The sequence below is a fragment of the Nothobranchius furzeri genome, chromosome 2 (genome assembly GCF_043380555.1).
Source record: "Nothobranchius furzeri strain GRZ-AD chromosome 2, NfurGRZ-RIMD1, whole genome shotgun sequence".
Taxonomy (NCBI): domain Eukaryota; kingdom Metazoa; phylum Chordata; class Actinopteri; order Cyprinodontiformes; family Nothobranchiidae; genus Nothobranchius; species Nothobranchius furzeri.
The window spans coordinates 62,000,988-62,016,929 of NC_091742.1; the positions used below are offsets into that span (position 1 = coordinate 62,000,988).

Below are 15,942 nucleotides of genomic sequence, written 5' to 3' on the forward strand. Positions count from 1 at the left end.
CTGGTTTTGGTCACGACCACCTATTCAATCATACGCCGCAATAAGCTGAGAAGCTCAGACATTCAGTGACTGATTATAATCAGAAACAATATTTAAAAAATGGATTTTCAGTGTTCCACACCTTTAAAACCCCAGAGACCTTGTATTTTTATATATAAACACTGGACCATGACACCATTTTTACTTTCTCTTTAAGTTTTTTGACATCTTTTTTGAATGTTCTAACTGTAATCTTTAAGACCACGAATGTAAATAGGAGAAGGGGAACTAGATTACAGCCATGAGGAACTCCTAGCTTCAAAAGGGATGCAGGAGTATGATTACCACCATTTTCAAACTTATCAAACAGGTAAGACTAAAACCAGGAGAAATTTGGTCCAAAAGGATGCTAAAATTGGGCTAAATGATCTCTAACCAGATTGCACTCGACACTTGTAACTCATAGAGACACGTTTTTAGGACATCTCATGCTTCTGTCTTAGAGCAATGCTAATACTTCCACCAAGAATGAAGACAACACCTTATTTTCAAAGCATTCTGAAAAAAAGTCAACCTCTCAGCTATCTCACTGCCACTGCACATCAATCTGTTAGCATCCTGTCAATGCAAATGAGACACATGTAAGGCTGTTTGGAAAGAGCAATGCTAGGAGACGTTATTCAGTAGAGAAGAGGAATTTAAAGCATGTCAGACAACAATGTTCGCCTTTATTATTCTGACTGCAGTTGGAAGGTCACCCCAGTTCTGCACAACATCAAAAAGGTAAAGATTAAATGATTGCAAGGCTCTGACGCAGAGATTTTTAGGATTAACTCGCTAAAAAAGCCTCTGTATTTTATAAAAGCAGTCTAGTTTTGCATTTGCGTTCTAAACTAAGCAAAGCAAACAAAAACAGCTTTCTATATCATAATTACAAAGCTTCTTTTAAAGAAACAATCCTGAATGCATCAAGATATGAGTTTTACTTTTATGGTTAAAAAAAAATGTATGTGGGTGTACCAAAACAAGTGAAACACTTCTATTGTGCAGAAACATTTTACAGCCCAAATCCAAAAAGTGAAATATACAATAATCCATTCCGAGAGGGAGTTTAAGATATTACATTTTTCACAGATGATTCATCACAATAACCATAAAATTTATTTGATTTGAAGATGCTCTGAGGCATCCGTGTGTTTGTGTTGCTACTTCCTGATCCCACCTCGGCGTGGATGTGAAACAAGAAGCACAGAAGTGAAAATCCAACGGCTGAAGCATCAATCTTACCTGTGAGGTTGCGTAGACCGAGCTGCCTCAGGCCATAGAAGCCGTCTCGCCTGTAGTTGAGGAAGATGGCCAGAGAGTAGCGGCCCTCGTAAAGTTTGGTGCCTCGGATGATCCGTAGGTTCTCCAGTGGGAGGTTTTCAAACTGGTTCAGAGCCACCAACACGTAGCCGGTCACTTCTCGGATTGACTGTATGGGAAAATGGAAAGAGTAACCTGTTTCATACGCAAATATTAGATTTTCTCTGTTCTTCAAGCTCAAATATAAATATCCACTCTCAAAACCCTTTCAAAAAGTGTTGGTGAAGAGGTTTTCCAACTTGAGAGGACCATGGTTAATTTACTTCTCTCTGGTAATCATGGCTGAAAAAATGAATTGGATGATTAATGCTGAAATCAAAGGATACATGAAATGACCCGCACTTGATGATTGAGGAGGAGCAATGTGGTTTCCATCCTAGCAATGGAACTGTGGACCAGCTATATACCCTTGCAAGGGTGATGGAGGGGGCATGGGAGTTTGCCCAACCAATCCACATGTGTTTTGTGGATTTGGAGAAGGCTTATGACCGTGTCCCCAGGAGCACCCTGTGGGGGACGCTCCAGGAGTATGGGGTGGGTGGCATTCTGTTAAGGGCCATTCAGTCCCTTACAGAGGAACGTGAGTTTGGTCCGCATAGCCGGTAGTAAGTCGGACCTGTTCCCGATGAGGGTTGGACTCCGCCAGCTGCCCTTTGTCACCGGTTCTGTTCATTACCTTTATGGACAGAATTTCTAGGCGCAGCCGTGGTGTGGAGTGTGTCGAGTTTGGTGGCAGGAGAATCTCGTCTCTGCTTTTTGCAGATGATGTGGTCCTCCTAGCTTCATCAAGCTCTGAAATTCAGCTCTTGCTGGGTAGGTTTGCGGCTGAGTGTGAAGCGGCTGGGATGAGGATCAGCACCTCCAAATCTGAGACCATGGTTCTTGACCGGAAAAGGGTGGCTTGCCAACTCTGGGTCAGGAGAGAGGTCCTACCTCAAGTGGAGGAGTTTAAGTATCTCGGGGTCTTGTTCACGAGTGAGGGTAGGAGGGATCGGGAGATCGACAGGAGGATTGGTTCGATGTCTGCAGTGATGCGGACGCTGAGCCGATCTGTTGTGGTGAAGAGGGAGTTGAGCCAGAAAGCCAGGCTCTCGATTTACCGGTCATTCTACATCCCAATCCTCACCTATGGTCATGAGCTTTGGGTAATGACCGAAAGAACGAGATCGCGAATACAAGCGGCCAAAATGAGTTTCCTCCGTAGGGTGGCCGGACTCAGCCTTAGAGATAGGGTGAGGAGCTTGGACATTCGGGAGGGACTCAGAGTAGGACCGCTGCTCCTCCGGATCGAAAGGAGTCAGTTGAGGTGGTTTGCGCATCTGGTCAGGATGCCTCCTCGACGCCTCCCTGGGGAGGTGTTTCTGGCATGTCCTGCTGGCAGGAGGCCCCCGGGTCGACCCAGGACACGTTGGAGAGGTTACATCTCCAATCTGGTCTGGGAACGCCTTGGGGTCCTGCTGGAGGGACTGGTGGAGGTGGCCGGGGAGAGGACGGTCTGGAGCTCCCAAGTTGGGATGCTGCCCCCACGACCCAGACCCAGATAAGCGGAGGAAGGTGACAACGATGACCCGCACTTGCATAGTGCCTTTCAGAGTCAGAGGACTCCAAAGTGCTTTACACTACAGCGTATCATTCACCCATTCACACACTGATGGTGATGAGCTACAATGCAGCCACAGCTGCCCTGGGGCACACTGACAGAGGCGCCCCGATCCACTCGACCACCACCAGCAGGCACGGCGGGTTGACTTTCTTGCCCAAGAACACAACAATAGAATTTGCTGTTCAGGCTAGATTTCAAGCAGATGCAAAGGGTTTTACAATTAAGATGTATCTGCTCAATCCCAGATCCCTGATAAATAATTTTTTTATTCTAAATGACTTTTAAAACGCATCAGCTGAGAATCATGTTCTTGTGTGAAACGTGGATCCAGGGAGAGTATGTGCCATTTTCTGAACTTATTTCTCAAAACTGCTCTTATTTGAATACCCCTCGGACTTCTGGGAGGGGTGAAGAGTTGGCTACAGTCTACTGGAATTGTTTTCGTTGTCATAAACTACCTCAACCTGGTACCTTCCTTACTTTTGAACTCCAACTCTTTGAGCTTCGACTGCCTCCGACAGTGCTTTATGCCCTTATCTACCGTCCTCCCAAAATGAGCAATAACTTCATTGGAGAGTCCTCTGATTTTGTAGCCGGAGTCGCTGTCGAATATGATATGATTTTTATTGGTGATGATTTCAATATTCATTTATGTTGTGAGGCCAAATCCTTGGTTAAGGAGTTTTTAAAGATCATCGACTCATTTAACCTAGTTCAGTGGGTTACTGGTAGCCTGGCCTGCCAGACTCCTCCTCTGTTTAATGCTGCACAGAGAAAGAGTCTGGAAACTCTCCTATTCAAAAAACTCCACCCCGTGAGAATTCTAGCTGAGCCAATCAGCGCTGAGTAGCGTACGTCACACATCATAACGCCGAGTTTTTCATAAACATGGCAACTGAAGTGGAGTTCACTGCAGCTCTTTCCTTTGTTCTAAGTGACTTGTTCACGTCTTTAAACTACAAGTAGAAGTGCTAAAAGCCTTTCTTCTAAAGAAAAAACAAAAACAAGATGTTTGCGTCGTTGCCAGACACTATTTTTTGACTACAGATAAAAAAACTTCAGCGGTACAGTCGACATTTCTGTCTTTTTTCTGATTGGTTATTTTTGAGCTGGCTAAGCCTGTCCCTCAAGTACCTCTCTGCCTGTGAGTTACCAGACTCTTTCTCTGTGCAAAATTAAACTGAGGATGAGTCTGGCAGGCCAGGCTAGGTTACTGGTCCAACTAATAAAAAAAGGTAATACGCTGGATTTAGTTTTGTCGCATGGTTTAGTTATAAACATTACAAATGTAATGTCCAGCAATGGTCAGGTTTTAGGCGCTGGTTGACCATCCAACATCTGGTCCAAAAGGAGACACGAGACTGCATGTGTTCCCTTTAAATCAGCCTGCCGTCATCCCACCAGCTGGAGCTCAGAGCCTGCAGCTTTGACAGAGATAATGAAATCATAACAATAACTTTCTTTCCTCAAGGTCCCTCAAAGAGCAGCTGTTTATCTAAGACTCCTTGCTTCACAGAAGAAAGAATATTTTAAAATCATTAAATAAATGTTTGTTTATTGCTACTTATAATAATTAATGTAATGAAATGCATTCATTAATCTGTGCTCAACGATATATGTTCCAGCATGTTTACTTGACAAGGTCATAACCATATTGCACTCACACAAGAACAAGTAAGGTAAAGTTAAGTCCATGACACATAAATAGCCTTTACCCCAGATCAGAGCATCCGGTGTCAAAGAGGGCGTGTGTTTCTGAGATTCTTGGTAATATTCCTCAAACTTGTCAACCTCTGGTTGGCTACACAATCATAACATGAGAACATTAAAACCAGATTACTGGGCTTTTCCCTCAGTTCTAGAGAAGCTTCAGACCGGCCACCTGAAGCACACCTCTTTAACCACTAAAGCTTTTGACCCATCGTCAAAACCTTTTTGCACCTGCAAAGCTGATAAAGCAAACAGTTCCTGCAGAACAAGCTGACATTGTTTAGACTCCTTAAGAGTCCCAGACTTGCGGTTCCATCAGTCTGTTGTGACCCGAGACATCTCTGGACTGAAGGGTCGGTGCAGCGGTATTCTACAGCCCTCCGGTGCCAGAGGTCATACGACCTCTCTGACCTGAAAACGGGTAATGTAGACACACAGATAGCGTCTGAGGTGGGTTTTGATAATAATCAACTCATAGCTTAATGGAAATGAAATTCTTTTACATCCAGAACACAGCTGTCATAGATATGGAAGTTATGACTAACATTACATTCACACATAGGTTTCATACATCACATCTAGTTCCATCCATCACAGTTAATGCTTAGTTAACTTGTCATGTTTTAATTGTTGTTAAAATACATCCTTACTTTATAAACCTGACTGTTTTCTGAATCAAAACGAAGTGTGTACAATCTCCTGATAAATAAAGAATCCTAGAATCTTCTGATTAAAGCACAATAAAGACCAGGCAGGGTGATATTCTATATTTAGATGAGTATCACAGCTTATCTGTCATAAGTAGAGGTAATATCTATTGAACTCTTAAAGCACTCAATTTACCAAACCCTACACAAACATTTTCGATCAAAGTATTTCTGACCATTTTCCAGTCCATTTTACATTGGAATTACACGGCTCAATGGGGAGAACTGCAATGCAAGGACAGAGAAGATTTTTTAATGATGTGTCTGTCTCTGATTTTTCTGCTGAATTCTTGGCTGCTGATTTTATGAACTAAACTTCTGCCAACGACTTAGCTGATTTTTTTTTTATTCTACTTGCTTAAACATCCTTGATAATGACCTCCATGAAAGCTGTGCGGTATAATAAAAATAAAAATCTGGAACCATGGCTGAATGACACCACACGTGCCTGTAGACAGGAGTGCAGGCGTGCTGAAAGCAAGTGGAAGAAGGACAAGCTACATGTGTCTCTACTTGCACTGCGAGACTGTCTGACTGTTTATCAGAATTGTGTGAAACAGGCAAAATCTGAGCTCATGGGCAACCTTGTTTCCACCAATAGTCACAGACCGCAGGTTTTGTTTAGCGCATTCAACAGCATTGTGAATCCCAGCATTGGAAGTAGTTGTATACATTCTCAAAAATTATGTGACTGCTTTTTGTCTGTTTTTGTTGGATAGATTTCACAGATTGGATGTTCCATTTTAATATCTTCTATCCTAGATCCAAGTTCTTATCCAGATTGTTTAACATCTTGTTGTCAGTTTCAACCTGTCTCCTTAGAGGAGTTATGAGATATTGTCCACTGTTTAAAGCCTTCAGTCTGTCCACTTGATGTTAGTCCACCTCGTATGTTTAAGCAGGCCTTTGACGGTATTGCTTCAGCTGTGCGCAGACTAATAAACTGTTCTCTTCTCTCAGGGTGTTTTCTGCAGTGTTTTAAACAGGCTAGAGTGAATCCCCTTTTAAAGAAGCCATGCCTGGACGCAACTTGTCTATCTAATTACAGACCTATTTCCAAACTTAGTTTCTTATCAAAAGTTCTGGAGAAAGTTGTTCATGCACAGCTACAGGATTATTTGTCAATACATCCCATTTCAGACGAATTTCAGTCATGGTTTAAAGTATGGCATAGCGCTGAAAGTGCACTTCCATGAGTGGTGAATGCCTTATTAATGATTACTGATTCTTGCAACTCAGCTGCTTTAATGCTGCTAGACTTATCTGCTGCTTTTGACACCATTGATCATGGTATTCTGTTGTCTTGATTAGAGTCTTGTGTTGGTATAAGGGGCACAGTGCTTGATTGGTTTCAGTCTTATCTACAGGACAGGTCCTTTTCTGTGAACTTGGGAACTTTTACTTCACCACCAGCACCTGTGACTTGTGGTGTTCCACAAGGTTCCATTTCAGGGCCAACACTTTTCTCACTGTATATTTTACCATTGTCCTCCATCTTCGCCAGACACAACATTACTTTTCATTGCTTTGCTGATGACCTTCAGATATATCTCCCGCTCATCCCGGATTCAGCTGTTTCCTTAATGGCCTGCTTAGCTGATTTGAAGTAATGGACGTCAATTAATTTTATGAAATTGAATGACCTGAAGACAGAGTATTCAGTTTTTGGCAGTGAGACCTGTTAAAGGGTGTGGTGAGCCCACTTGGTTCCCTTTTGGATTTTGTAAAGCCTCATATGAAAAACCTGTGTTTTTTATGGATGGTTCATTTAAAATGGACAGACAGATAAGTGCAGTGGTCCAGTCCGGTTTTTATCACTTGAGGCAACTTGCAAAGGTTAAGTACTAATTGCCGGAAACTGTCATTGAACATGCTATTCATCTCTTTGTCTCCTGTCGACTAGATTACCGCAATTCCCTGCACTATGGATAAGGGCATTCCTCCTTAAACCGCTTGCAACTGGTTCAAAATGAAGCAGCGTGCCTTTTAACAGGTACAAGGAAGCACAATCACATCTCTCCAGTGCTTGCTTCCCTTCACTGGCTCCCAGTGCATTACAGGATTCAGTTTAGTTTGTGGACTTTTGTTTATAAATCACTTTATGGTCTGACCCTTCCTTATATAGATGATTTATTGTCAACCTACACTCCTGCCAGGAATTTGCAGTCGGGCTCACAGTTTTTACTGTCAGTTCCAAAGGCTCGCCTAAAGGCCGGCCCCACACTCTGGAACAGCCTTCCTCTGCAGATCAGGACCTCTCAAAAACTGGATGTATTTAAGTGCATGCTTAAAACTAATTTCTTCAACCTGGCTTTTATGTAGATGACTTTATTTTTGTCATTGTCATTCCTTCTCATTTTTATTGAATTTGTAATTGTGTGATGTAATGTTGTTTTTATCCTAACTTGCTAATTATTATGGCTTTATGGATTTTAGTTATACTTTCTTGCTATGCTATTTTGTGTGTTGTACAGCACTATGGGTTGCGGAAGCAATAATAAGTGTGCTTTAGAAATAAACGTGACCTTGACCTGTTCAGAGCTGGGATTGAACCTGCAAATGCTATTTGCATTTTGAAATGTCAAGTTAATGAAATATTTGGACGCACAGTCCAAAATGATTAAAATGTCATCTCAGTTGATTGCTCTTCTCTGATCGGAGTTCTCTAGCTTTCCTTTAGGCACTGAAATTCTTTGATAATGACATAAAAATGTGACATTTCCCTCTTTTTCAAACTGGTTCTGATTTAACTGGACTTTAGAGTACTGATATGAAGGCAGATGATAAAAACAAGAGCGAGAGGAAACTTGGCTGAATTCTGAGTTTTTCTATTCGGCCTCAGTTATTGTGTGAGGAAAAGCATTAAGTAGAAGCAGAACGCTTCATGCTGAAGAGCACAGATAGACCTCCACCATCTGCCTGGATGTGCAGCAGCTGACCTTCTCAAAAGTCAGTAAAAATCAAGCTGATTATCTCTGCATTATGCACTTGATGAGGCAAATTAATTCAACTGCAAAGTCAGCCTAAAGGATGGGGGCCAAGGCAGGCATGGTGGATTTTTGAATATTTCATTTAAATTCTCTGTAAAAGTGTTAGTCTTCAACCCCGGGTCATTGCTACATAAATGAGAATAGAAAGGAAGCAGGAAGCTTATTGGTCAACAGCAGAGGGACTAACCTGGCAGCCCTTTGAATCAAACTACAGCCAAATTCACAGAGAAAATGATCATCTTGAAGTTATTTCTGTTATTTAAGCTCTTTTGTGAACATTTCCCACCTTTTCATCTGTGGTTAGTTCATGTCATCATGTCTAGAGCCATATTTCATGATGCCTTGGTACGTAAACCAGGACTGTAACTTGTGTTCTCGCCTTACCGGCTCAAAACCAAAACAATCCATGGCAGACATGAGAGTTTTTGAGAACTTTTCAATTAATTCTCCAGAAAACTCTCGCTCCTCGACCCTGGACATCAAGTCAAGCCATTCACGTCATATTTGAGGGGTTTTCAAATGTTCAGTGACAGGGCATGAGGAGAAGGGTCCTCGAAGCTACGGGCTGCACCCGACACTTCCTAATGACCAGAGACAGGCCAGTAATGATGTGGATGATTGGTTGGGAGGCAGGGTGGAAATGAGTAATGTGAGGCTTGATTGGCTGCTGACCCCTGGGGTCCATTTAAAACATTTAAATTTTTTTATTTTTTTTTTTTGCGGGGGAAAATGACAGCATACAGTTGCCTGCATTGCAGGATAATAGCAGCTAACGGAGATTAGCTTCTATACTGAGAGCCACACAAGCACTCCATGCACCTGCCAAGTTGGCCAATTGAAGTGCAAACACAATAGGACGGGAAAGAGACACTGGAGGTGCTTATTAGGGAGATTACAATGTGTCAATCATTGTTGGGGGAAAAGAACAACATAATAAAAGAGAAGTGGAGTCCATTTCAGAGGAGGCTTTGATTAGCATACTTATTGCCAAAATGATTTCCATTGTACACCACTCGGTGCCTGTCAGATTCCCCCAGTGGAGTCATTTTCTGTCATACGCTGTATAAATGTTATTTGCTTGTCTGAATGAACTTCAGGAACTTTTTCCAACTTGTAAAAAAAGTCTTTTTAGTCCCCTCTAGATGCCATTTCATGATTGGTCGAAAGTCTGTCCACTTTATTCCCTTCAATTCTTTTGTGACTTTTGTTTCTTGGGGGGGTTGCTGTCTTATCACTGAGTAGCCCCCTCTGGTGCTTTGCCTGGAGGGGCGGATGGGGTTGTTACTGGGGACGCTGCTCCCCGACCCGACCCAGCTGCGGACACGCACTCGGCTGCTGGCAGACGCCACAGTGCCTCCACTGTGCCTCTGGGATAAGCTGGCAAAACCAAAGGAAAACTGTTTCCTTGTTGCTTAGCAACCACAGGAAAGCCTTCCAACGGGAGCGGCATGGGAGGGAGAGCAGACAAACTGATTCTGAAAGGATATTTTGTTGTAATTTACCTAATTAAATTAACGGATTAGCCTGTCTTTCCTCTTTCTCTTCACTTTGACACTATTTAATTTTCATCCGTTGCAATACATTTTTTTCCTTCCTGCCCACGAAAGCTTTCTCAATCAATATTTATCTACATTCCTGTGTGTGTGTGTGTGTGTGTGTGTGTGTGTGTGTGTGTGTGAGTGTGTGAGAGAGAGAGAGAGAGAGAGAGAGAGAGAGAGAGAGAGAGAGAGAGAGAGAGAGAGAGAGAGAGAGAGAGAGAGAGAGAGAGAGAGAGCAATGAGGAGAGAAATGGAGGAGGTCCGGAGGGAAGTAAACACAAGCACCTGCCTTTCCCCTCCTGCTGCATCAACTGCGCTCTGTCTCAGAGATGTTAACACAGACACTGAAGGATGCTGCTTGGAGAATCTGTCCACCGATGCTGCCCTGTGGGCGATGTGCTCAAATATAACAAGATGGGCTTGTGAAGCGACACTATCCTCATAAAAAAAAACATGGTTAACAAGCTGAGCGCGAGGGCTAATTTGTACCAACGTCCCTCGTGTCTCCCGTCCTCCCCTGACACTACTTTTCACTCACGTATCAGAGCAGAAAACTTCAGTAAAGTTGCTGTTTATGTTAAACATTCGGATGGGTTTTGGTTTAGTTTCACACACAGGTCTCAAATACCCAGATGATCCCCTCCTACACACTGCAAGAAAATCAAAACACCACCATGAGGCAAGACAGTCAACACGGGTCAACTACCCATCATGCATCGCAAGTTTAACACATCCTCAAGCACTTCTTTCCATCAATCGAAGGCAATTAGTGGTTCGGTGTAACAGGAATCTACAAGACTGGGTCATTTTCTAACTTCTATCCTCTGGGTGAGAAACTCACTGCTCTTTGAAAGTGAGACAGAGTTTTATTTCAGTCAGCGCGGCACGAGCGCGACAGGACTCGGCCGTGCAGTCTCAGAAAAGGACAGTCCACGACACGAGGCCAAACTGCAGACACCTGTAACCCCTCCAGGTATGTGGGAATGTTCTCAGCGTCTCTCTGGTGGAGGGCATTAACGTGATTTAAAACCCTGGGAGGAAAATCTGAGTTTTGGTGTCAAACTGATCCTTGTTTAAGGAAACTGGGACCAAGATGGTTTTAGGTTTATTTATTTATTTATTTATAATGTATGTATGTATGTATGTATGTATGTATTTATTTATTTTATTTAACCAGGGAAATCCTTTGAGAACAAGTGTCTTTTGCAAAGGTTCCCTGGCCAAGAAGGCCGCTGTCGTTACAGGATCGGCTCGGGTCCTTCGACTGCCGATGACGTCAAAGTAGTTGATTGGCTGAACATGAAGCTTACAGAAGTTACGTTATCACGTTATGATTTTGATTGGTCAGAACATTATGTGGTCGTAGTCTTAGCGGTTGTAGTCCTGTAGTCCAAAAATAAACACGTTTTGGAGAAAATATGTTTGAATTTCTAAAGGAAATGTAAAATATAAGCAAATGATAAACAGTGACCCTCAAAAGCTCTTGATGTTGATGAAATGGGGCAAAATAAAATATAAGAACTTTATTGAAAGACACCAAGCAATATTTTGAGTAAAAGAATGTATTTAGATAACAGCTAAGGAAATATTCAGACGAACTCCACATTAATACAAACAGACATGGCTTCACATATAAGAACTGTTCTGTTTTTTCTCAGTCCCATGTTGGTTTTATGCAGTTCCACATTCTTTACAAAACAAAGATAATATGGTGTTTTATTAACAAATTACAATTATAAAGAAAACATTTAGGTGTTAACAAACACAGATTTATTAACAAAACTGCTGATGTCTTTCCAAAACGTGTGTGTGAAACCCGAGTAGATTTGCAGTCAAGTGATGTCATCGGCAGTCGAAGGACCCCGAGCCGATCCTGTACCGACACCGCCATAAAAATTCCATATTTAAATACAGTTAATTAAAACAATGAAAATAAAAACATAAAATTTTAACATAGCAAGAGTTCAACCAAAATGAGTAAATAACACATATACATGTATGTGTACATGTACGCAGACATACGCGCCACCACACACACAAATACAATGGGAAAGACATACCAAACATGATGCATTAATATTAGAGATTCGGTAAACATTAGGGAATGGAAGTTTTCGTCTTGACCTACATCATAGGCGTATCCTAACTTCAGAAGCAGGGGCAGGGGCCGAATGTGCCTGCTTCCTGTTCCTTTACTAGCCACTTAAATTGACCAAAAGAGACCGGGTTTTCTAGTTTCAAGTGATTCTGTAGCTGGTTCCAGGCTGATGGAGCAGAGATCCTAAGTTCTTGCTTACCTAGTTCTGTACAAGCTCTAGGCACAGCCAGCTGGATATTAGCATTAGACCGAAGTGCGAGCTGGTTTTGAAAGACAGCAGCCTACATAAATAAGGAGGCAACATCCCGATGATGGCTTTATATAAAAATAGTCCCACCTGGTTAGCCTAGGCTGAGCTAATGTCCTTCTGTATCACAATAGAGATGTCCTTCCAGGAGCCGACCCAGGATTTGCTAAAGAGATTAAATCTCTAGGAGGGCATGGGAACATTGTGGGGTCCCACCTGATGAACTGGTAGACATTGACAACTTGGTCATCATGCTTGATTGTGCAGCATAGGTAGGTGGTTTATGTCCAACAAGAGGGCATGAAATAAACATCATCATCATCGAATGTCCAGGTCATGGGGGCAGCTCTATCAATGAGATCCTACGGTCAGTCTAAGATCTGTTGTTTCCAGCATGTTCTGGGTTTCAAAAAGGCCTTTAAAACAGAAAACATCCTTTTGACTCTAGAAAATTGGGAATTGAATCTATTTAAAGCTGCTATATCAAATCAACAAACTAAGCTAGGTTTGGAACGCTAACAATGTCTCGGAAAACTCACCCCTTCCCTCAAGTAACTTCTCTTCTGCCAGAACTGGAAACCCACATTTCAAGAGGAAACAAGATAACGCTTAACACCAGTCACAGTTTATTGGGTCCAAACGTCTTTCTTTCTCCATGACTTCAAATGGTGTTTTTCTTTTTGGGACTCTGGTAGTTTGTCTTAAAGATGAAGTTGTAGCGGCCGGCTGTTTCTCCTCACACCAGTGGTGTTCTGTTGTTAAATACATGAGTGTGTAATCAATGGAGGACCCAGGGAAGTGCAGCAGTTCGGCGATACCGACAGCCGGATGGTCCAATAGTTACTTATCGTCCGAGATGCATTAGTAGCGGACGTTTTTTGAACACGTGCAAGAGAACCACTTTATTAATTATTTTAGTTGTTTTAAACCTACACATTATATTCACAGCTATGCTACAGTGGAATGTTGTCAAGAAGCATGAAAAAGAATTAGGCCTGTCCGTTTTCCAAATTTTCTACAGCAACTTTAATCCATGAAATAGATGAGTGAAACAACATTTGCTGTTGTAACTGGAGGTCCTGCTTGCTTCGTTACCCAACAGAACTGTTAACACGTGATGCTATTTGGTGCATTTTCACCAAAGTGCGACTGAAGGTCCTTCAAAAATATTTGATTATTCCTGTCCCAGTAACAAGCTGATTTTAAACCCTCAGTGGGAGATTTATAAAAATATATATATTTTGTTCTTATTTATTTATTTTTTGCTTGTTTTTTGTCCTTTGTAACCCCCCCAAAAGTTTCTGAATGATGTCATTTAACCCTTTTAACCTTAAAGCAGATTGAAACAGTTTTACAAAAAAGCCCCAGAACATTTGAAGATCATCATGAACGCATTTTTGCCTAGAGGTGGTGTGGGGTGGGGTTACAACTGCCCCCCTTTTCAGTCCACCCTTGGCTTGCTTCATGTAAAAAAAATAAAATAAAAAAATAAAAAGTGCAACTATCTGGAAGCTGAGGGTATCACTTGTTTAATCCAGCAGACTAAATATTATCTTTTGAGGTCAGTGGTAGGATGATGTGGATTCTTCTCTAGCAATAATTGAAGATACCAGTTGTTTTTTAAAGGAAAATGACTGATTTGAGCTTCTCTTTTAGTTTTACAGCATTTCGAGGCCTTAAATGACCAGCTAAATTAATAAATAACTTCCAACATGAAAGCTCCATCCATTACTTTACCAGAAATCTTTAAAAATAAATAATCATTCCATCTTCTCTTTTGTCTATGAAGCCCTTTGTGACTTGTTTCTGTGAAATGTGCTATATAAATAAACGTCTTCTTTTAACCTGCTTTCATCTAATTTTGTAGATCTCGCAGTCCTGTTTGCAGGGTTTAATCAAGTTGCAGGGTTAATACCCTGCTTTTTATTCATAAATACAAAACATAAATCATCCACTCTCCACCCTTCCCCCAGACCATGTCCCTTTGATCAGGCTAAGCCGATTTGGATAAACATCAGCAGGTCCAAAGCAGCTGGAGTGTTAGTTAAAAAAAGAAAACAGATTTCTTGGCCTGTTATAATGAGATATTTGTGGCGATTGGGAGCAAAACAGTGACTGATCATCTCCAGATAACTAAATCACAAGCCCCCAGTGTTCAGATAGAGATATTCAGACAATATTGTAAAAAAAAAAAAAAAACAATATGTTGTCTCAAAATGCTCAAACAATTCAGTTATAATTTGCACCTTGAGGACGGAAGGAGCCACTTAGATTCTGTCACCAACTTCTTTGCACAATAATTATTGAATAAGGCGGGAAAAACATGTTTAAAATGGTGTTTTCCTGTGGCTTCATTTTTCTATCGCAGAAGAAGGTGAAGATGTTTGATTTTATTTGAGTTTATCTTTGGTCAAATTTGGATGAATGAACCCAACGTTAAAGCAGCCTGATGGATTTACATTCACAGAAAATTAAACATTCCCTGACAGATTTCCCCCGATTGCTTGAGAAATGTGCCAATTTGCTGATGATGGTGTTATATCCATGAAATGTAGAATTCCCTCACTGCGCAAAGACCTTGCTTTCACATCCTACAGAAGTGGTCTGGAACGCCGGACGCATGTAACAAGAAACCGAGGAATTAAAAGAAAAGAATTGTTCATTTTCTTTTCTTTATCACAATAAGGCAAGGCAGCTTCATTTATATAGCACATTTCACAAACAGAGGGAATCCAATGTGTTTCCATTTAGCAAGAATATTGAACCCTCTCAGGCTCAAAATGAGTTTTGATAAAAGGACGAACAACTAAGTCCTTCAGGGGTACTTCTGAGTTCAAAAATGCTCAAGAAATACGTATGTGGAGTAACCAGGTAGGTAGGTTTTAACTGTTGCAAATCTGCAATGCCTGCTTCCAGAGGCTTAAAATCAATGTGTCAGAAAATACAATTTAATAATCAAAAAGAAACAGACAAAGTTAAAGGGTGAACATTTACAGTGCAGAAGGTGCAGCTTAAGAAACAGACAGGCTGATGAAAACATGACTGTTGCCAGTCAACTTCAGGGTTCATTTCAAGATCCTGGTTCTGGTCTATAGGGCCTTACATGGACAAGCACCATCTTACATCGGTGATCTTCTTAGTCCCTACACCCCCAGCAGGTCCCTGAGGTCCAGTGATCAAAGCCTACTGGTTGTGCAGCACCAGGCTAAAGACCAAAGGTGACAGATCATTTGCTGCTGTGGCCCCCAGACTCTGGAACTCTCTCCCCCTGAGTCTGAGATCAGTGGACTCAGTGGTCTCCTTTAAAAAGCAGCTGAAGACTCACTTGTTCAAGCTGGCTCTGGTGTGACCTTCATCACCACGCTCTCCTTATTCTGCCATCTCCAGGATTATCAAATCTCTCTCTCTCTCTCTCTCTCTCTCTCTCTCTCTCTCTCTCTCTCTCTCTCTCTCTCTCTCTCTCTCTCTCTCTCTCTCTCTCTCTCTCTCTCTCTCTCTCTCTCTCTCTCTCTCTCTCTCTCAGCATATTTTAATCACAGTTGTCTATTTTGGCTTATTTAAAACATATTTTAGATCATTTTTTAAAATCTTTTTTATATTTTAAATTGTTTGTTTTTGTGAAGCGCCTCGTGATCTTTATCTTGAGAGGTGCTATAGAAGAGATCATTTTCTTTCTTTCTTTCTTTCTTTCTTTCTTTCTTTCTT

At 41.6% G+C, this 15,942-nt stretch overlaps 1 protein-coding gene across 2 annotated transcripts in view; it reads right to left on the reverse strand.

Annotated features, from left to right (window-relative positions):
- LOC107377226 (receptor tyrosine-protein kinase erbB-4) overlaps window positions 1-15,942 on the reverse strand; it is a 439,798-nt gene that overhangs the window by 163,806 nt on the left and 260,050 nt on the right. For both annotated transcript variants that reach the window (XM_054747637.2, XM_054747636.2), the window contains exon 3: window positions 1,267-1,453. In XM_054747637.2, the coding sequence (XP_054603612.2) occupies window positions 1,267-1,453 (187 nt within the window). The remainder of the gene's footprint in view (window positions 1-1,266; window positions 1,454-15,942) is intronic.